The 23,505-nt window shown below is 38.9% G+C and overlaps 1 protein-coding gene across 2 annotated transcripts in view; it reads right to left on the minus strand.

The window, feature by feature from the left end:
- The window catches only part of LOC116320966 (mannosyl-oligosaccharide 1,2-alpha-mannosidase IA), a 185,748-nt gene that overhangs the window by 86,623 nt on the left and 75,620 nt on the right, over nt 1-23,505 (minus strand). For both annotated transcript variants that reach the window (XM_039619400.1, XM_031740712.2), the window contains exon 2: nt 17,059-17,155. In XM_039619400.1, coding sequence (XP_039475334.1) covers nt 17,059-17,155 — 97 coding nt within the window. The remainder of the gene's footprint in view (nt 1-17,058; nt 17,156-23,505) is intronic.

Genomic DNA, 23,505 nt, shown 5'->3' on the forward strand with positions numbered 1-23,505 from the left:
AAAGAAATTTGTTCCATTAGGAGGCCTGAGGAGAGTGAGATGACTGAACCAGAGGCTTCAGCTAGAACTGCAAATAGCAGATATCCTTTATGTCAGAGCGGATAATTGTTTAGTCCCCACATGCTGGACAAAAAAGCTGGTGAATACTTGTCAGGGGGGTCGATGTGTGATTGACTCTCAATGCATTTTAACATATTCTGAGGCACCAAGCTTTAAGGAGGACTACTTTAGTGTTAGGCAAGCCTCGATATTTGTAAATGACATAGACTGCATGTAGATGGATGTAGCCACCATTATCATGACACCACCCACGCCTTGAGGTCTTGAGCTGAGCATTTTAAGCATCACTACCTTTGTGTATTTTTTAATACTGGACATTATGGGTGATGGCTGGATCAGATAGGCTTGCATATCCTGCTTTATCATCAATTTCCCTCTAGTTGAGATCATGATTTAAAAATTAAGATCATAGGGTATTAAATAGACAATAAAGCTATCAGAAAAGTCTAAGAAAGTTGGTTCTGTTCATTTCGATGTTGTGTTTTCATTGAAAGAGTCCAAGAGATTTCTTCAGATTCAGATTTCTTGCAGATGTCCCCAACATTATAAACAGTATATTTGCATAATGATTGAAAGTAGCACCACTGACTAACAATGGGGCATGTAATCAGCTTTGGGATCATTGATATGCAAATTGTCATTGATCAATGGCCAGGAGATGAAAGGTTTCTCCCAATGAAAATGCAACGTTCAGAATAAAATCAACTTTCTGGGATTTCCTGTCCTGGATGATTGAGCAAGCATCATGACCATCAGGAAAGTGTTTACTGAGGACATAGATCAACTGAAAAGCCTTGTGGTTTTCTTACAGACTTACAATACAATTAGAACCAGATGAGTTGCCACCTTCTGGCCATTCAAAAGTATGCAGATTTCCCCCAATGGAGACATTTGGAAAGGTGTACATAACTCCAATAGTTTGGTTTTTTGACAATTACATGAAGCCCTTTTTCAATGTTACATTTTCACATGTATGAAGTAAGAATAACTTGTATTTTTATTATGTAGATATATTGAGATGTGTTATGCTGTGTTAGAGAATTGTGATCAGCTGTGGCAGATCACAGTACTGGGGCAGCAAGGATAACCAATACACTATCAAAGTGTCAAAGACTAAGAAGCTAATCACCATACCTTAGCAGAGATTAATCCAATCGGAAACAAATACAAAATACAAAGTGTCCAGACATGATTAAAGAGGCTCTAGACTTCAAGCAGTACACACATCAATCTAATTGCAGCAATCTAATTTGCCACTCTGGGAAAGCGTGGCGTGTCAGTGGAGCAGCCCTGTCTGATATGACAGGCTCTCAGATAAGATTACACACCGCACACAGTGTTATCGAACCCCTCGCCTCCTCCCTGTCCTAAAAGCCTGTCTTGCATTGATCTAGAGACACGGCAAAACAGTAGGAGAGTGAGGGGGGGATTACACATCTGATGCTCGGTCAAACCACAAAACCTGATTTGAGATGACAGCTAAAGCTAGAGGCTCTGATTAGGCAGTTGATAAAGCACTAACAATTCATCCAGTTGTGAGGTCATTCAACTGGTATCTAAAGAATGAATAAATAAATGCTCGGTAGAAATCCGCCCTGCAAACACCGACTTCCTCTCATTATTAAAACAAAGGCACTGCTCTCCATCACCTACACCAGACGTTTACTCATCTGAACTGTGCTTTCTAGCTCACTAGTTGCGCACAGAAGAAATGTGCAGCCCAGGCCATTTAGGAGAGGTGTAATAACCTGTTGACAAAAAGCACCCGTCAGCAGGAGAAATTAAACCAGCCATCTTCAACGAGCAGCTGCTCTGCTTCATTTGTTCAGTACCTCGGCCACTTAAAGGTAAAGGAGGATCCTGGAACTAAAATGCTACAGACAGGTAAGAATTTAAAGAGAAGAAAAAGAAAGAAAACAAAGTGTCTTATTACAGTGTTGGGCCATCATTTCCCGCCAGAAAAGTTAGTTAATAGTTTTTTCCAACAGATATTCCATCATTTTGTGTTGACAATGCTGGTGGATGCACTTTCTAACACATCAGTTCCAGATCTACTGTATGCTTAAAGGCCACAGATGTGCCCCCATCCCCTATGCACTGTAATCCTGGAGGAGATCAGTTCCATCAGCGTACAGATCAGAGTTAAATAGTGATCACTGACTGGCAGTAATGCTTTAATCTATGGGGACAAGTAATAGCAAAATATCCATGCCAGGACAGTTACGTTTCATTTAATTTATACAGCATCAAATCACAACAACAGTCACCTCAAGATGCTTCAGCTACCAGATTTACTGCAGCTGTAATTCAGGCTTCTCCTTTAATTTGTCACCCCTCTGTATTTGTCCAAAAGATATATGTATATAGTTAAAGCTGATTTTTTTTTTTTTTTTTTTTTAATCATTTAGAGTTGTTGTTTTTCTTGACTAGTCTGGAGCGCACAGTGACTATTGGCAACATAACGGGCAGCAAAATAAAAAGTTTACGTTCAAAGTGGGAGATTACTTGGGGAAAAAAAAGTTTTCAATTATGGAAAACTATTTCAGGTTTCTGACAAATCTACAGAGAACCAGTTTAGAGGCTGCTGGTCTGTACATTGAAAGGTACTACAGCTTGCTCACCTGCAATTTCACACTCAATTACTAAGGGAATGCAAACTTTCTAACAATATTTCCTGGAGGAATGTGAGTTGAAACACTTGTCCACAATACTCAATATCAATTTCTCTTTCACTGCTTTACCCATTCCTGAGTTCATTTCGGTTTTACCGTGTTTTGTTCCCAGGATGCCAGAGACTGTTAGCTCTATTCAACCCCAACCCTACCCCCAACCACCCAGCCGCCGACAACAACCATGAAATGTGTCCCACACTGTCAGGCTGATTCTGAAAGTTCTTCCGATCTTTGCTGCAGGAATGAATTATTTTTTACAATTGCCACAAGCTTCCTCCTTCCCTTCACTCACCACAGACAAACAGAGTCCCTACTGCCAGCGATTGGATGGATACCTGTCAATAAAATGGGAGGAAAGTGTTTTCTGTGCAGGCAGGATGAAATATGTGCATATGTGCATGAGCTTGAGACACCACAAGCTGCAGCAGCTGAGGTGCTGATTTGCACACAGCTAGACCTAATGCTTCAAAGTATGTCTTCTTGTGAAGACCCAAAACAGCAACACTAGATAAACAGAGAAACAGCATATCCTTAAACTTAAACATAACTGTGTTTCCACAGAAAACAAAAGGCAATATTTGAGGAGTTCCTGGAGAGTGATAAGAGAACCTGAAGGAAAAAACTAAATGTTCCTTTGTACCAAAAACAAAAAGACCGTCACTGAGAACCTGAAAATCTGATGATTTAAAAGAGACAATGGTTGATATTGTGGTTGGAGAACACACAAGCTGCGATGAAGAAATGCTTAAAAGAGGTACTGTATATTAATAGACTCCAAAATAAGTGAATGAACTAAAATCTGCTCCCTAATACTGACATAAGCTTAAAAGCTTGGCATGAAAGACTTGTGATTAAAACTGCCAAACACTGATTACTACCCAGCAGCAACATGTCTCAAGTTGCAGACATGTCATCAGTGACTCCGGATCTACGTCATCAAAGAGTGAGATTACATAAAGACAGGGTTTTTTTTTGTTTTTTGTTTTTGTAAAGGATCCTGATGGTAAACACCGAGAAATAACAACAAAGGTTTTGGGATTTTATCTGGATCCACGAAATTTTACCCTCACTGTATTCATCAGACCGCGACTGAATTGTTACAGTAGCACCTCGTACAATCCTTTATAATCCTCCTGCTTCGTCATACATTTTGCAAACACTTTTTCATCATCTTGGCTATAATCCCTCTGCAAAGGCTTGATGATGTGCTCATGCCCATTGAGGGGGACTCATTCTAATCCGAGTTGGGAAAAGCAGAAATTTAGTGGCGATGATAATAAAAGATGGCTTCCCTTTCATCTTGATAGCTTGAGTTCTGCTTTATAATGCTGTAGAGCAGCTTTCTTTGTCAAGGCAATTCCCCCAAAACAAACATTCTGTGAATTTAATGGCACAAGTCCCACAGCAGATTATCAGAAACAACACAATTAAAGGTCATGACGTTGTATTTTTAATGTGTTGTTCTTCTGCACTTTTTGGTTTTAATTTCTTCTTGCTTTGCGTTTTGTGATGGCCAGCTATCCTTACGTACCCCCTGATGACATCAACACACCCATGCTTTTATAACCCTGTCACTTTCCCTTGGACTGAGGGAGGCACTGAGCCCACTTTGGGCGTGCTGTGATCTCTGTGCAGTTGCCACCGTTTCACTGCCAAGTGATGCAGAGCTAGCCAGGATCGTCATTACATGCAGCGGGACGAAACCTGCTCTGACAGCAGGCTTGCCCCCAAAGTGCATTATCAGAAGCTTGCTGTCTAGTATCTTATGAGCCTGCACCTTAAATGCTCCAGCATTAACCCACAGTTGGGGGGAAAATATTTCCATCATCCTTCTGATCTCATGGTTTCACTGGATTCATGGACCGAACAGCTCTTATAACCTTACAATCTTCACTAGTGTTCGAAGACATTTTTTTCAGTAGTAAAACAAATGTAACACTGTAAATCATCCACAACTTTGGCATTCTGGTCATTGACCAGTTTCTCTATGTTTCCCACAGTGTGGTTCAATCCATAAAAGTTGACCCTCAAGTTGATAGTGTTATGTTAATAAAGCATTTCATTAAATCTTGTGAAAATGGAAAAACTTTCCAACTATAATAATTCATCATCTAGAGATTGTAAAGGTACTGGCGTGCCATTAAAGTGACACCGCGTCTCCTGCTGTTGGCTCTCAGCAAACTGAAATGGTGAAAAATGTCCACTCAGAGAAGCAGTTAATCACGAACATTTCAAAATTTTTCAAAAACAGAAAACTATGTTTTACAGCTGTAGCATCACTAAGCTGTGCAATTCCTTAGATGTAACAAAGCGAATACAATTAAAGTTTATGACTCAGTGTAAATATAAAACCTGAGGAGAAGAGCCTTTAGTAAAATGAAATGCAATACATATTATTTAAGACTATGACTGAAACACTGTGCAGACTTAAACACAACTCTTTCTGACTACTGTATACAGCACAGTAGATTTCAACAGCAAACATTTGCACAACTAAGTAAAAAGCAGTATTTAAATATTGCTCCTCAACGTAACACAGCCTGAACTAGACCAATATCATTGGCTGAGACTGCTCACATAAAAAGAAACTGCAAATAGCTCGAACTGCAATAAGAGAGAAAATATTGTTTTATTTTATTACATCTTAATTCACACATTTGTCCTACAAATACTTACATTGACAAATGTTTAAAATAAACTACAACTTTAACAATACCCCAAAAATCCATATAGATTGGGTTGTACGCATATCTCAGTGACAGTATGTAAAGTAAAGTAATTCCCAAAGCCCTACTGCCGCTGCTACTGCTCTATATCCTCCAATTATCATGATATACGATGTGGCCAGCCAGCAGTTCCACTTTAGGCCCTATTGGTCCCAGAACAAATAGGCAATATTGAATGGAGGGTTGGGATGTGCTCTCAGGATGGGGTGAGGGACCAGATCCTGATTTGTCACCTAGTGCTGGTCGCTATGGAGACAGATGATTTCAACCCCATCGTGATGGAGCCCGTGGGATATAGAAATTGATGGGGAAGAAAAGGAAAGTGGGTGGATGGTTGCACCCCTTCTTTCTGTGTGTAACTTGCATGTGACAGGTGGTGATGGGCACCATTTGCGTAGCCCTTCATTTAACCTTAATGGAAAGGGAAGCTGCCACTCCCTCCTTTGGTCTCTCTAACCTTTACAGTGCCCCCCTTTAAAACCAGGTGCAAGGTCTACAGAGAGGTAATTGCTAAGGAGGGGAAAAACCTGTCTGCTTAATATGTAGGCTGAGGAAACAGCAGGCAGTTGTCAAGGGAAGTGCTTCCTGAATAAAGCTGACTGCTTTTAATAAATGTTCCATAGATGACAAAACAGGAGGAGCTTTCAAGTGACACAGGTGCAAAGGCCTTGCTCGATCAATAACAGTAAAATCCAAGTATTAGTATGCATGTATGTCAGTACATACAAGTCCCTTTTAAGCAGCACTGTCTTTGGAAAAGTGATGCCACAGCAGATATGTTTAGCTCAAGTTTGTTTGCTGTAGGTTATGATGATGTAAGACAGTGAAAATTGGTGAAAATCCAACATCACTTTGGGGGGATCCGGGATGCCCGAGAACCGCCAAGTGCTTTATAAAAAATTTATTTCACCTTTCAATAGCACCTCCAACCAGACCAACTAAATAATAAATATCCAGCGCTTCATTATTTGGGCCATCGATCCAGAGTAAATCAGGTTTTCAAACCCTCTCCTCCCTTTGGTCTCTATCATGTAAGAGTACCTGCTAATGCTTTACATCATCTAAAAAGCCCTCAGGGTTTCCTAATAAACGCTACTGGTTTTAAATTGTCCCTAGGCGTGCCATAAGAGAAAAGGTGAATGGTTCAGCCTATTTTGCTAGAAGCAGCTCATTTTGCATGCCAGGACAACTGTGAGCAAAAACCGATGACCTTATGCTCTTTAATTGCACCTCTTGGGATGAGAATGGAAAGGAAAAGAGGTGATGGGACAAAATGAAAAAAAAGGCAGGATTAAATAATCATAAGATGAAGGCAGAAAAATGGAAAACTATTTCTCCATGCGTAAAAAGGGGTCTTTATGCTTTCATTTGTTGTAGAGAAGCAGAGAACTGGAAAGCAATTGTGAATAGCAGCATGTGGCCAATCCCCTTAACAGCCATAGGACATCTATTGTTGATGAAAAATCTCTGGAGTGAGGGAGGGGCAGCTGTGACACCTAATGTAATGTTCTCTCTTTTTCAGCACAATCACAAGCCTTGTCCCCAGCATCTGTTAGACTACGGTTTTGGCTTGGCATTTAATGTGCCTTAGCTAGTGACCCAAATATGCAGGCACGGGGGTAATGACGTCGTTCACAGAGGGATGAACATCTCTTTAATCCACCACTTAGCCTGTTGGATTGGTTGGCTCCTCACTTTGAAGCAAATGGAGAAAGTGATAGTAGTACATGAGACATCTAATAAGAATGGTAAATTACCCTTGTCAAACTTAGCAAGAGAGGGAATCTAAAGAGGATATAGTGGATGTGACATATGAAATGGTAGACACTGACTTCTGATCGTGTTTAAATGGTCATAGTGTGGTAGTGCATATAACTAAACTCTTGATGGATAGGCTAGCTAAAAGTGGGTATCACACCTTTTTAGCTAGCTTGTACGCTAATATACACCCACAGCAGTTAGGCACTTAGCTAAATGCTAATAAACAAAAATTTTGAGGGGAAAAAAGTGAATAAAACCCATTTCCCAAGTTTTCAACCCCCCTCTTTATCTATGATAATAAAATTCCCAGCTTTTCTACCATTTACGGCTTGAGTTAATCAGTCAACATCAGTTAGAAAATGACATAAAGTGACCAAACAACCGGTGATATATAGAATTTCTTTCTAGAATTTAAAAGCAATCTTGGTCAATGTTTCAACTAAGAAAGGGTCTTAAGCTGCACGTGAGGAGAGTAAAAGATTTTTGTACCAATCTAAAAGCATCATACCCTATTATGGATGAAAGTACTGGGCCACCAACACTTTATACCTATAAGAACTGCTTGGCCATGGAAACCCTTGCCATGAAGCTCCCTGCACCCAGTTTTTGTACTGATGTTAAAGCCAGACAAGTTTTTGGAACTCTCCAGTTATTGGGTTAGCACAGTGTTGGTGACTTTTATGCAATACATATATTAGCATTCATTGACTTGACTGTGTAACTTTTTATGGTTTGCCACTTCATGGCTGATTTTCTTGTGTTCCCTAAAATACGACAATTGGCGATAATACCACTTACAGTTGATGGAATGTTGACTTGTTACAACTGCTGCATATTATTACACTCCAATTCATTGAAAACACCTGAAGTTTAAGAGTTATGGTCAAATACTTTTGTCCCTGTCATTCACCCAAAACTGTACTTTATAATAAGCTAGCATCTGCTTGCCATATACTTGTTGTAGCTCAAAAGGGAACAGAATATTAAGTCTAAGGTTTCAAGGACACTAAACAAGTAGGCAGAGTTGACATGGGCTTTCTGGCTTTTTCCCCAGAATGGTGACAAAGGAAAAGAAGAAAATGCATTTTGGAGTCTTTCCAAGAAGCAGAGATCCTCTCAGCAATCAAGTCATCCTAAATTAGCTTTCTTTTCAGATCAAAGAAAACAGCCTTTATTGTAGGGCCCTGGTGATAAAAGATTAATACCATAAACAAGCTGTCCACTCGGATTTGCTTCTAGCTGTGTGGCTGTGAATACGCACATGAGAAAATCTCAAACATCTTATGGTGATTCACCCAGAATGCCAAAGTCTTAGTGCTTACTCAAATTAAAACAAAAGAAAAAAAAAAAAAAAGCTAATCTACGTACATTATCTCAACAGCATCAAAATGATTGCAGATAGACTTTTTAAGAAAGGGTGAAGTATTTTATTTGGCTTTCTTTATCTTTATCTGGTAAGCTGGAAGTAGTCGTTTTAGGATCAGTATTTTCCTTTGCAAATCTTTTAAGTGTGTACTTATATGCCATATATACCTTTTCTGTATATCATACATTACTTCTCCAGAATGATGCTCTGTTTATGTTTAACAATGCCTTCTGAATTCAAGGCTGAGACGTCCATTCAGTGTTGCACTGAGATAAGCTGGAAATACAGAGCAATCACTGCTGATTGTTTTAGCTAATGCCCTCCACCATAGAAGTAGGGCACAAGAGCTCTGGGAATCAAATATTGAAAATAATTCATTGCACTGAGAGCTTTAGCCTGCAAGTCTTGCAGTTAACAAGTGTCCCAAAATGACTTTGCATCACTTTCCCACACTCTCTTAAATCAGTTCATATCTAAATATGGAAGTTAAGACTTTCCCGATAGCCTGAAGTATGAAAAATCTCATATCATAATGTCTTCCTTTGCCCCGAGCTATCACACTGTTTCTCTAAACAAAAATTTTCCACTCTCTATGATGCCTCCTTGCTCACCATGTCAATATGAACTGATCAATAAAAGTAAAAGCTCGCCTCAGCTGATCTCACAGAGGCATGAAACCAGAAGATGAATTAAACAAAGAACATAAATGACCACTTTAAAACCGAAACCAAAGCAATTAAGAGGTACAGTAGTTCTGTCAAATCATCCTCCAGATTTACACTTACTGTGTTCAACTTTGATTCTTCAAACTGCTATAACTATACAAATGTTGAGCATTTAGCTAAAGAGCAGATATTTCATTTGGCCAAAAAACAAGTAAGAGTGGAGGTACTGGACTTGAAGAGGGCAAATATGAAAGAAAAAAAGAAACGTGTCCAAATCAATTATAATAAATGTGTTCTGCAACTGCTGGATGTGTAAAATAAAGCAGTATGCCAAATAACCTTGAAGGTGATCATATGTAAATGTTGTCTTCCATTGAAAATCTACAATAACTTTCTAGACTTGCAATATAAAACCCACTGTGCTGGATATTTTGTAGCAAAAACTCAAGCTCCTTTCAGGGGCATCTATCTCCAGTGATTAGACAAAACCATTTCAGATTTCATGCCGGTAAGCACCCCATGCTTTAAGATTTATTATTGCTGAAAGTAAACAGCGGCAGCAGGCGAGACATCTTGCATATCATCCAATTGACCTTCAATGATTTATGTCAGCCACGGTGAAAGCCGCTGATAATATCAGCACCAAAACTTGAAGCCGACTGGTAAAAGTTATTAACATGTAAATATAACAAGTGCTGAACTACACAAACTCCATCTGGGTCACAGTCATCTCCACCTTTAAGCTCAAATATATCAATGAAATGCATTAAATGGAAAACAAAGCCCTTCAACTTAACCACCTCCCCATTTCATCTGCTTCAAAAGAGTTTCAACTTTTCCAACAAAGTGCATGCTTTTGCATGCCATTAATAAATAAATCCCAGCTTCAATTAGCACCACAATTTTACTTTCTAAATTAAAAACACTGAACATGTTTTACATTATGCAGTAGTTCTCCTCAGGCACTGAGAATAGGGTGACAGATATTCCTCTGTGCTACTGCGTGAATCTCATTTTACAAAAACAAATGATTTCTTAAGCTGGAGACAAAACAAATGTTGCTGTCAGATGCACTAAAGTAAAAGGTGACCTTGATCTTCACCTCTTCATGCTCGAGGAGATTTAATATTAACCTGACATGAAATAGTCTCATGAAATCAAATCAGATGGGGACAGGACAGCACTACCAAGTGCTTTTTAGCCAATTAGCAAACTACATCTGTGATGATTTTCTTGTCCAGTCTCATTATGTCACACAAATTTTCAACATATTATAATGTAATGCTCGTTAATCAAAATTTTACCTCCGTGAATGTCTATATGCTAACTTTATTATAAATGACTACACGTTGGCTGAGTGGGAACTCCCACGCAATCTCACATCAAGGCACGATTGTTGAAAGAACATTAAAAAAATAGCTTTCTAATTGCCCAAGGCAAAAGAAATTTTAATAAGCTCTGAAGAAATAAAGTAATTTAAATGACAAAAGTAAAAGGAGGAAAAGAAGTATCAGAACTTTGTTTCAGAGAAAAGAATTAAGAGAGACGCTTTCAGCCTTGAGGGTCATGACAAAGGGAAGAGGGATTATAGCAAAAATAAAAAGGAACGTAAGGTTGAAAGAAAGAATTAAAGAAAGATTATAGTAAAAGTGAAAGTGTGACAGAAGGTTTGGAGTAAAATGTCTCTCTGCCTCTCTGTGGTTTGGGCCGGGCCGTACGTCGAGCAGCAGGGATGTTCTGGTTACTTTCAGCATATTGACAAGCCTCAGACGCCGTTGCTAACCGTACTGTAGATCCAATCTCGTAGCATTTCTGTTTGCTCTGGGGATTAAATTAAAGAACACAGCATCCAATTTCATACCTGGCTTCTTGCACCACCCCTCACAATGTGACATTTACTCACTAGCATGATGCCCTTTCTCCCTTCCTCTCCCTTTGACAACCTCCCTCTCTCTATTCATAGATAATGCACAGTGCAACACATGAGGATGGCTGAAAGCAGGAAAACGATGACAGTTTTCAACAGACTGAAAAAATATTTTTTTACGGGATTAACCATATTCTGTTGAACAAAGTCTTTCTCTTCCCTTCATACTTGGAGATTTGACTATTCCTCAGCTGTGCTGCCAGAGATAAATAGCTTGTATAGCTCTACGCTACCTTTATTGTTTGGATATCAGTCGGATCGGCATTAAGGTTCTTAGTGGATCGCTGTGCTGTATGGATAAAGACAGCAATTACTTGGAGAAGCTGAGTGTTGTACTCTTCAATATTTTAAAACATATCACAGAAACAGCAAAACATTTAAAAACTATGACATCAAAATAAATAATTTGCCATGTAATTAATAAATAAGTCATTGTAAAATATTGTGGTGATTGTGCTGATTTATGATATCGTTCATAAATGCAAAAGCTTTGCTATATATTTTGCTAGAATGTTAGTTAACATGTCAAAGTTAAGGCCACAGTCAAAGGTGCAGAGACCGATGAGTAACCCCCTAGAAACTAGTTACTAGGGAAAAAAAGAAAAGAAAAAAAAACAGTTTGATGGCTGTTAGCAGGTGAAATCACCCATGAACCTCATATCCACAGTAAAGAAACATGTTTCCATATGAAATTTAATTTGTTTATATATACACTTTGTATTAGAGTCAATGACATTATACAACATATTAGGTGACTGCTATACTTGTCAATGTCAGTGTGTAACCGTGACTTAATTCAATACAATTATACAAAAACAGTACGATCCATCATCAACAGATTCTTCAGTTCAAATCGAATTATTTCCTAAATTAATTCAATGTTGATATGCCAGTGTGCCAAATCCCAGTGAAAATTAGCAAACCCCTTTGCACCTTCCTGCATATTTCACAGCCTTTCACCTCCATGTGTGGACTTATTTGGTCCACAGGGCTGACTCACTTTGCATATGTCTCACAGGAATCCTTCAGCACTAAGCACCGCACTGCTTCTAACTTGTAAATGGTGCTGACTTATAGATTGTATTTACATCATCACTGCAATAGGAGCATGAACAATAAACATGTCACAAAAGATTGCTTGATATACAACGAATAAGCGAAGGGATTTTAATTACACGCACCACGTATTCACGCTCAGCATGCAAAAGTTTGACCTTGTTCGATAAAAGCATGCTTGAAAAAATTCATTTCACTTCTTTATTCAATAGCCATTGTTATTCAGTGTTTGGGGTCTATGTTAGCAGTGTATTTATTATAGCTAAAAGACACATGAACTGCACAGCTAATATGCATAGTTCAGTATTTGTTTAATTATTGCACCATGTTGTTTTCATGTTGCAAATTCTCGCCGTATCAGGCCCCAACGCCAGATTCCAGTATATTTGTTTTCTTATACAACTGATGGTCTCATGGCATGAAAACAACATAAAGCAGGATGAAAACAATCTCAAAATCTTATCTCAGGTTATACAGTCTAGCAAACTGTCACCTCGCTGTCAACCTTCTGTATAGCAGCAATCTCCTTTACATGGAATGCCTTTTTTCTGACTGCCTACATCACAAAGTAAATGAAAAGAATGCAAAACACAGCTGTGACACACAGCTATTCTTTGCAAGGGTGTCCTGGCCAAGAGATCCAGCATTAACCTAGCACAGCCCCTGGAGAAAAATGAAAATGAAAAGAGCATGCAAACTTCACAACACTTAGCCATAACTGCAATGAATCTAACTAGCACTATGCTTGTGCTATTATCACAATCTGACACCAAGCTATAATTTATAACCTGCATCTCAGCTAGCTAGGAGTGCCGTTAACCTTTAGCGGCAGGTATAAATCCAGCTCCCGGGGATGAAACCGTATAAAATACAAGCTGTTTGTGCTGAATCTGTAAATGTGATGAAGTGATTGTTTGTGAATATGCTACCAATAACAATTTAATAAGCTGATATCAAGGCTCACTGCTTTGAGTCTGTTTGGAGTCCCATATCTCCCAGCAGTCAGACATTGCTTAATGCAGCTTTAACACGAACAAATCATTGCAAGTCTATCATCATCTCTATCATCTCTCAAGTTTTAATATTGACAACAGTACAGTCCATTAGCTTTCAGTGTCCTTGGCTGATATTCCTTCCTAATGATGCCTTACATCACAAGTAGAGTAAGTGGATGAAGCCTTGATAACTCATCTTGAAACACGACTTGCAGTAAAAACTAACAGATCTCTGCTCCCTGCAGCATATTAATCAACAAAATCGACCAACAAAATAGGCTTTCTGCAGCAAAATATCAGCCTAATTACATTGAGAAAAGTCAATCAACTAAATTTATTACATTAAAACAGTAGAGAGTGGGGAAAAACAATTTGGATTTATTGTATTTGGAGCGCTTGTTATTTAATTTGTTCTTCTGTTTTTCACTGAATGATGCTGGCAGTTCATTGTGCTTGTGAAAATACTGGATAACACACAGTATCAACACAAAAAAGCCCAGATGGAAAAAAAGATCGATTTATAATCAGTTCATCAGATAACACAGACATAACGCTGCACTCCTCTTTCTCATCGAACTCACCCTCATGAACAACCTTACGATGTAACTGCATCCCAGCCCATGCAGCAGTATGTTAATGGCTAACCTCGTATTGTGGATGGATTTTCTCAGCTGTTCTCCTGACGGACGTTTGGTCCATTTACAGCATCCTGCCATGCGATTGCATTTGTCCCTAACCATCGGGAACCATCACATTAACTTTTATCGAGTGGAAAAAAGTTAGAGTTCATCCTCCAGCTTCACTGTGTTTATGTTATGCTAACATAGTTGTGTCGCTAGCACATCATTATATACCAGCTAGTCCCACTTCAGTAACCCTACAAACTGCTGTTTAGATTTCTGTCCTCATTTATGTTGGAAGTGATAGCAGAGCTGTACGTTTTAATTTTTGCTGTGGTGGTTAAGCTGCTGGATTTTTGGCTTCATGGTTCGTGCACGTCGAAGCAGAGCTGTACGTTTTATTTTTTCAGAAATCCCTCAGTCAGAACATGGTATATTATTTCATCTTAAATTTTTTGGGGGGGAGACTTCCCCCGTACCCCTAGAGGGAGCCCACGTACCACCAGTGGCACACCTACCACAGTTTGAGAATGACTGAACTGGCATATGAACAGATTTTAAAAACCTTAATTTTTTTATAACTAATAGGTCGAGAACAAAACTTTTCTCCGATGTCTTAACTTTAACTACAAACATTAACCAAACTGGTTGAATAAACAAAAGATGGCAAAATCTGGGTTTGAATTATTTTTGGTCATTTTCATCTAAGAGTGATCCTGGATTAGTTGCTTTAAAACGTGGCTCAAGGCCTTTGCTTTAAAGTGACTCCTCTTAACCACAACCTCTCTAATACTTGTGAATCCCTACAGAAGTGAAAGAGGGAGACCTCAGGTATGGAAGACAGTACCAGCCCAAGTCTTATTAAGAGCTGATCCACCTTTTATTAAGAGCTTTACTGTGGGATTTCCCTCAGACACAGAAGTGCGAACTGACTGATATGCTCCACTGCAGAGGACTGCAGGACCCCTCTGGATTTGGCTCCAATTAGAGGCTGTTGGGAGACTGTGACACCCCTGGCAGGTTGCGAGGTTTCCTGTGCTGAGTGAAAGCTCAAGAAAACAGTGTCAAAAGCTCACTGAGGTGCAAATAAGTGCGATGTGTTGTCGTTCTTATGACAGCTGGATTTTTTAAAAATTAATTCCTTATGATTTGTTTTCAGAAGGTGTGTGCAGGTATAATATATTTTTATATCTGTAGAACTCCAGTTGCTTTTGTCTCATTTGAAATTCGAGTTAAACTATTGCTACCGGCAGCTTCTCAAAAGCAGCCCCATCAAAGCACAAGCAAAAAAACAAGAACATTATAAAGACCTCCAAACAAACTGTCTTTTACAAACAGAATTTACAAATACAGATTATTAAGTGAAGAAGCTATAAGAATTGTTGCCCTTTACATGGCTTCAATTATTATTCAGTATTGAAAGAGCTGATCAGAAGCCAACGAAGCAAAACGGTGCAAAACAAGCTCCATTTCTAAGCTCGACACAAAATGCAAGATAGATATTTTATACCATTTTTAATTTAAAATTAAAGAATGTGCCTACCGTCTGAAAGTAGGATACAATATGAGACTAACCACCGTCGTGTCTAAGGCTCTACTGCTTTTCTCTGTATCAGTTAATGGACAGTTACGTCAAATGTCTAATTATGGAAAGATATGTTCCACAACAGCCCACGTCAAAAGCAAAGGATTAATAGCGCTTCACTTATTTCTGTACTTTGAGTTTGATGTCAGTTCTGGTTTAAGTAGAGCTTGAAGGCCAGTCTACGTTGTTTGGTTTTCCTCATTTAACTAGATTATCCATGTTTGCTGCCTTATTATCAAAATCCAAAATTACAAAGGACCTTTTGACTTTATGTTTCTCTTCTTGGCTTATTTAACGTCTGTCATATTTAACATCATGAGGTGCTTGACGACATCCTGAGTACATTTGAGGGCTTGTGAATATTGATGCACTAATACAGCGGTCAACCCCCACTGAGTCGTTTGGTACCGGGCCGCAAGAGTTGAGACTCGGGTGTGAAATTTATGGTTTTCTGGGTTTTTATCGGTGTTTATCTTATTTTTTTTTTAAACACGTTTTCCCGGGTCTTTTCCTGTTTGTCATGAATAAATCTTCTTTTGTTTGGTACTGGTTTTATTTGTTGTATTTATCCGCGACACCTTAAAGGCCGGTCTGTAAAAATATTGTCGGACATAAACCGGTCCGTGGTGCAAAAAATGTTGGGGACCGCTGCACTAATATATAGAGATGCAACAATTGACAAGCGAGGAACCGGAATCGGCTGATTTCCAGCTTTCTCTGCCCTAATCAGTAACCAGCTGATCAGCCTCACGCATGTGCAACGCATGCACAGCAGTAGGCCACGTGCTAACATGTAGTTAGCGTGGAAAGTCTTTGTTGTGAGTGAAGACACAAAGTTTGCCAAAACATTTATAGCAAAAACTTAAACCAACTTCACCAATGTGAGCATGTTTTAATGTTAGTTGTTAAAGTGAGAGAAAATTCATGTAACTTACTTTAGTCTGGGGGAAGTTATATAGTTTAATTTTTTGTTTTTTTTTTAATTGCTAAGAAAAGATGTTGTATTGAAGGAAATCTGATTTTCGTTTGTGTATGCGGTCAGTTAGTTCTTAGAAAGACATTCAGAACTGGAAAAAAATGGTATCAGCAGGCAACGGGAAAAAAACATCTCCAAATATACTGTGTGAACATCATGATGGGCCGGTATTGGCTTGTTATCAGGATATCAGTGTTGTTTATCTGTTAGGTGAGTGTTTTCATGAAGGGTTTTTTTTCTCCCTAGCAAAGCACAACAAAATGGAATGAAAAAGCCAAAAATCAACTTTCAGTCAAATTGTTATTTTAGGCAGAGTACTTGCTCTGAAATTCTAAATCAGTGCTAGCTTGCGAGACTTTAAGATTGGTGTCCAAACTGAGAAACAGTCAGCCCTGGTCTGTTTCTAATAAATACATTTGCTACCTTCTTATCCTCCTTTTGTCCACCCAAACACAAAACTATAGATTTTAAATTAGTTTCTGTGGCTGGTGCTTCTACTGATCACAAAATTGCCTCCCTCCCTAGTTTTAATCTGTCTTTCACATGAAAGCCTTCTAAGAGAAAGGTCAGTGGGTCTTAAAAATAAATAAATAAATACCAAAAAACCAGGTGACCTTTCAGGCCTTCTGAGTCTCCAACAAATACTCACCAAACATGTTGCCAATATGTCCGTTTCTCGTCAAAGGCCGCAGCTCATTCTTGCCCCAGGCATAGCGCTTGTAGTTATCCCAGGCAAATTTCATCATCTGCAAAATAAACAGAGGGCAGACAAACGGGTCAGTCGGCTGACAGCGAAGCATCGCACCTCCAAACCCAGTCATAATTAAATTGGTATAGCTCCAGGCAAACAGAATGATAGATATTGATCAGGTCCGAATTAAGGACACGGATGCAATTATAAACACATAAACCACACTGCTAAACAATACGGTTGACATTTTCACAGCAGCTACTGCTATAAATGACAGACTGACTGGTGTCTGCAGACAAAAGTAAACCTCTGAGCAGCACATATTCCTGTTCAGATAGCTGTGATCTGCAAAGAAACTTCCCAAATGCAGTAATATAGAAAAAAGGAGCACGACAAGAAAGTACAGGATTAAAAAAAATGAAAAAATGAAAGCGTTCTCATCCACCAGCAGCACACTAATCAAATATATTCATAGCTCTTTGTTGTAAATGTCATGTAATGACTATAGCTTTCCAGAAGCAATCAACCTCCAAGAAAACAACTTTAAACTTCTTCAAACTGCTAAAAGTCAGAAGATTACATTAAATGCTGATTTAAATATCAGTTTAAATAATATTTAAGGGGGCACAGTTGTAATTCATCCGTGTGCAAGCTGACCACTCGGCCATAGAAATTTGGCAGCGTAATCTTAACATTGTCCGTATTTGCTTGAGAAAGAATTTGTAAATGCAATGAAATGAAAAATAAAAAGAAATCAGAACTGATTCAGTAAAAATTCTCTTTTAACCTACTTTCTTCTGAAACCTATTAATAATGAAACGAGAGTAAGAATCAAATGTGAATCACAGCATCATTTTTTACATCCTTGACTTTTTACAGAGATCAACAAAGCGATTACAAGTATCCTGAGGGGAATATGAATATATGTAGAAAATGTAACGTAAATATAGCAAAACTTCATGAGAAATAAACAAATATTGACTTAATGGTTACAACAAGAAAAGAAAAATCAGGGTTCAATGAGTCGTTTTCTGGGGTCAATGAACATCTGCACAAAATGGGATTCCATCCATTGTCCCCACATCTACACCGTAACTGATACAAGTACTGAGATATTTGTTCATCGGGACAAAATCTAGGATACTGGTTTGGTTAAAATGTGGAACCAAATGCCACCATCATGATTTAGTTAATCTAAACTGAATTGTTGCCACCATCTCGACTCGAGTGGGTAAATCTTGCAACAATGTTGCCGCTTTGTTGCAAGATTTACCCACTTTTCACAGTCTTTTATTTTATGTCTTTCTCTCCTGCAAGAACTCCACTCTCTCCCGCTGAACTGTTCAGTGAGCTAAAGCACCCAGACCGAGCCTGCTGCCAAAGCTTCCAGTGTTTGCTGTTGATTACCAATAGATCTCCAGCTCCCACACAATGACATTGAGCTCTTCGCTAGAGACATTCTAGCAAAGGCTCTGTGACTCTGAATGCACTCGTATGAATGGGAATCCTAAATTTTAGCTCCACAGTATAAATGCATCTCCAACCACTGTACTGCTAATAAACATGGATCATTTATAGTTACAGAGGACCTCTCGTTTAAGCAACGTTTCCCTTCGGTTCAGCGGCTATCATAATTGGGCATCAAAGCACCCCAAATAAAAATGTAATGTTTTTTTTTTTTTATACCATCGTAAAAGAAATGCCACGATGCATGAACGGCTGCGGAGTGCAGAATGCCTGAAAATAAACTAAAAAGTAATTACAGCTCAAACTGCACAAGGTGCTTTCAGCAGGTTCATTAAATTCATCTTCTTGTTGCACACAATACAGCAAACGCAACCCAAAGCGGTCAGTATCTGCGCAGATGTGGGCAGATGTGTCAGGATTTCCAAAATCCCCACCAGATGATGTCATCTCTATTATCAGTATAGTATGCTGTAAGACTTCTCTCTGAAGGTGGTCTCATATGAAGCTGTGGGAAATAAATATGAATCTGATTATTGCTGACAGGGCCTCCAGCTGAAAATCCTCTCACCCTTAAAGCTTATTATAGATACCACAAAGCATACAGAGCCCCGGCTATCCTTCACACTGGAAACAACCGCACTGCTCAAATTAGTCTTAAATTCAGGGTGGTAAGATTTGGTATCAAATGAATTATGAGCCCTGTAACTATTCTGGAGCTGCGGCGCCGGTATAATTTGTTGCTTGGCATTTTAATTGCACCACATATTGAAGTATGCAGTGAAAACCATTCGCAGATCAGTAAAGGGTCATCACTGTTGTTTCTCCTTATCTCAGACTGGCATTAAATCTGACAAAGCAGCATTTTTTAAACAGCGCCTTTTCCCATTTACACAAATGAATACCGACAATGAAAGCAGCAGCAATCTCTCAGAATGTGGAAAAACAAGCACCCAATATGATTAAGGGAAATAGAAGCAATGAATCTTACGCTGGAAATATGTTCACGAAGGTAATCATTTTCTCCAGTAAATGTTTAAAGAACAAAAATAGCCAGAGCCAGCATCGCTGCGTCTCGACAGAACGCTCTGCCTCACAGAATGAAAACCAGCAAATGTCTCGAGTTTTATTTGAAACTTACTCCATCTTTTATAATGTCAGCCTGTCTCATTCGTCTGGTGGATTTAAAAGCCAAAGCACAAAAGTAATAGGAAAAAGTGCACAAAATGCAGGATTTGGTAAATGTTAAAACTCCTCGTCCCTCCGTTTCTTTTTGAAGGATGTTACAGACCACAGCATAAAAAATATTTAAATGGCATGATGGAAGTTGGACTTTATAATCATCAAATAAATGTTAAGAAAAGCAAAAGAAGTAAAATGGCAGCATTAATCAGCAACATATTGACTTCAGAGTACGCTAAAATAGAGGATTTCATTCTTAAACTGTACTATTTAATAGGTAGATAAAAATCGAATGCACTGGTGAATACAAAAACATCAGCGTTAAAATCCTTTCCACTTGTCACAAAGTAATTTCAAGTTATGTGTGCATGTAACTGCAGCCAGTACTTGCTATTGAAGCTCACATCTGTGTTGCTGTATTGCTTTGCAGGGGTCACAGCGTGGGAAGACCGAGGTCACACAGCTATACGACTGTTCGTGTACCAACACATCGACACACCATCGCGACGCAATCTGCACCGGTCAATATTTGCAGCAGCAGCAGCCCGGCATGCTACCCCCGAAGCTGCTTATTCAAGAGGGCAAATGGATGAATGATCCATTTCCAGGGGCACACAGAGAAGACACAGACGTGATCTGACAGCACTCTGACTGTCCTTTGGTTGAACTAATTGGCTCGTTGTTGGGAGAGGCGATCCACAAGCGGGACAGTGATTAAAACAAACCAGGACCGTAGGTCAAAAGCTGGTCACATGGTGATATATTGCTGATCACATGGCCGAGATGGGTAAATGTGATCCAGATCATATCCAAGAAGTATTCATTTTCCTTCCTGCTACATTTTTTTTTTTAAATGCAATACTGTTTTTTGGCTAAAAAAAATTAAAATTAAAATAGTTAATGTCAGCCCAGAGGATTAAAACCACCTAGACTATAAAAACATAGTGGATATCCAGATGTGGTTTTATAGAGTTGCTCATGAATCTCCCTGACACTACAGGAGTGTACAGTTAAGTCAGTAAAATCCTAAACTGCAGGGATCCCAAACTGATCAGCATGAATAAGAGCAAGGATATCTAAAGCCACAAAAATGGGGAAGTAATGGAATAAAACAGGATCTTAAACATTTGCTGTGGCAAGATTAAAAGGAGTCATTTTAGGGATAAATCCATAAAAAGCTTGACATGAATTTTAATGAAAAAATTCATTTTTGAGGTTACAAAATACAAAAAGACAAAAAAATTTGTCATCTCCACGTGTATATCAGACTCTATACAGTGCAATCCGTATAAACTGAACAGTTATGTATCAGCTTCACACAAAAGATGAATGGCTGGTTATATCATTTAGAACAATTTTGCTGAATGTGTAGATGTGCTTTTTGTACACTTGAAGGATGACAGGCTTTGGGGTTCCTGCATCTGTTCAATCCACATCTGCTGCTTATATTAACGTACAAACAGAATGTATCAGAAGGTGCATAATCGCACACTGCCGGTGACTAAGAGGGGGCTGATATGCAAATCTGTGAGTCATGTGTGAGAAGTCATGAAAGAACAAGTGCAAAAGGGATTCAATGGGCTGTTGTTAGCAAGAGGTTGAGGATCTAAAGCCGACAGCTGGTTGGTCACTTTTTGTGAGTTCAAACCATTTTGTTATATTTGGACATAAAATAACTGGCAGACACAAAAGGGCTTTTACGGGCCATCACTGCAAAAAAATGAGACTTATCCAGTAAGGTCCATGATTAGACCTTCAAAAGATGATTTAGAGTAAGGAAGCATCTGGCAGAGACTGTCTGAGCTGAGGTTTCTCTGAGGGAAAAAAGAAGAAGGAGAACAAGAAGAAGAAAAAAGCAACTTCTAAACCAAAACCACTGCTACAATGAAAGAGAGCGTATAACGAGATTGTGCCAGAGGGGTAGGTCTGAATCTGAAGTTTTGATGAAGTGATAAGTCCTCTGAACGGTAGGGCTGAGCATATATTTTAATAATGTGACCCACAGCATTCCACAGCAACTGCAAACACAATTCAATTACTCAGCAAGAGGGGGTTCCCATATGGTTATTCCCAAACAATATAAATCTGCAGTTTTCCCCTCACAACTCGTCATAATTTAGAGTCGATGGCGTCCATCTGCTGCTTCCACTGTTTGGTGTTGCATAAGAACCACAGGATGACATAATGCTCTGTATTTTCTCTGTTAGGCACTTATGAATATGTTCTAGTGTTATAGTCTTTGGTTTGAAGTAGAGAGGGACTCATTTCTCATTCCATATTTGATTCACTGTTCAAAGTAATCCTTATTTATCTAAAACTGGGTCTTTTTGCAACCCCTCAGTTCAACCGCTGTCTGAAACAAGATGTTTAAGCGCTTTACGCCTTCATTTTGAGATAACTTACGTTTCATTGGATGCTCACGACACACAGATTAGCAGGTGGGCGGGGCTTCTTTGTGCCTGAGACCATGCACCAATTAAATAATACAATATTTACAAAATCTTTAAAAAATAGCTCAAATAATAAAAATCCCAGTATATAACACAAAATTTTAAATAGACAAAGCTGTAATTGAGGTGCTCCTCTTATCATTTTGACTCTGTTATTTTCTCTGTAGAGGTTGTGTAGATGTTACGGGTGTGAAGATCCCTTTTTGTGCTGATGTTGAAGCCAGCAGAGGTCTGGGAATCTGCAGCAGTGAGCAGAGCACAGGACTCTGCAGCCTCTCTAACTTTATGTGCTGTACTGCTTTGTGGCCGAGTTGCTGTGGTTTCTAAATCGTTCCATGTTGCAATAAGACCACTTACAGTTGATTGTGGAATATCTAGAAGGGAAAAAGCTTCACAAACTGATTTGCTGCAATAGTGGCGTCCCATTACAGCACCACACTCGTATTCAGCGAGCTCTTTCCAACGACCCATTATTTCACAAATGTTTGTAAAGGCAGGCCGCCTGGCTAGGTGCCTGATTTTATACACCTGTGGCAATGGCAACCATATTTATATATCACATTTCACCATACTTAACGGGACTGAAAACATCTAATTTCAAAGATTAAAAGGCTCAATATTTTTTATCAACATAATGTCTCTGCTCTTATTGAGCAAGGAAAAATAATAAGTAACTGAATTTTTTTTTAGAGTCCACTTTGTCAGACTGGAACAGGCTGCGCTCACTTGGCACTGCATCCCAATACTGGCAACCAACTGCTGCACTGGCTACAACATGAAGGCTTTTATGCATGTGTTTATCTTACCGATTGGATTTTACAACATCTAAAGAAGACAGACTGCCTTTTATTTCTGTGCTCCTCTCAAAAACACCGGATGTTACAAGATTCATCACAGCTACGAAGATCATCGCCAAACACAAAGCAGGCATAACTCACCCACTAAAAGAAGAGCTCATAACACACCGTTATGGAATAATTTCAGGTAACATAATAAGGGTTGTGACTTCGTGTTGGAGAGTTGCACATAATGATGTTATTTTTAGTAATTATTTGTGACAATCAGTCAGGAGCTGTCACAGTGAAACCTTTTGTTACACAGCAGCTGTCCTGTCACAGCAGTTGGTATAATTTTATTCTAAATGTCTGATCAGTTTACCAAAATCAAAAATATGTCTCTTCAGGCTTATTAGTCAGTATCTGCAGTAGTTATTACAGCATCATCATTAGCACATCAATGTTTAGCAGTGTAAACTCTAAACTAGGGCTGGGCCATATCATACTGCTCACGGTAATACCGGCATAATGTT

This window comes from Oreochromis aureus, linkage group 11 (genome assembly GCF_013358895.1).
Source record: "Oreochromis aureus strain Israel breed Guangdong linkage group 11, ZZ_aureus, whole genome shotgun sequence".
NCBI classification, from domain to species: Eukaryota; Metazoa; Chordata; class Actinopteri; order Cichliformes; family Cichlidae; genus Oreochromis; species Oreochromis aureus.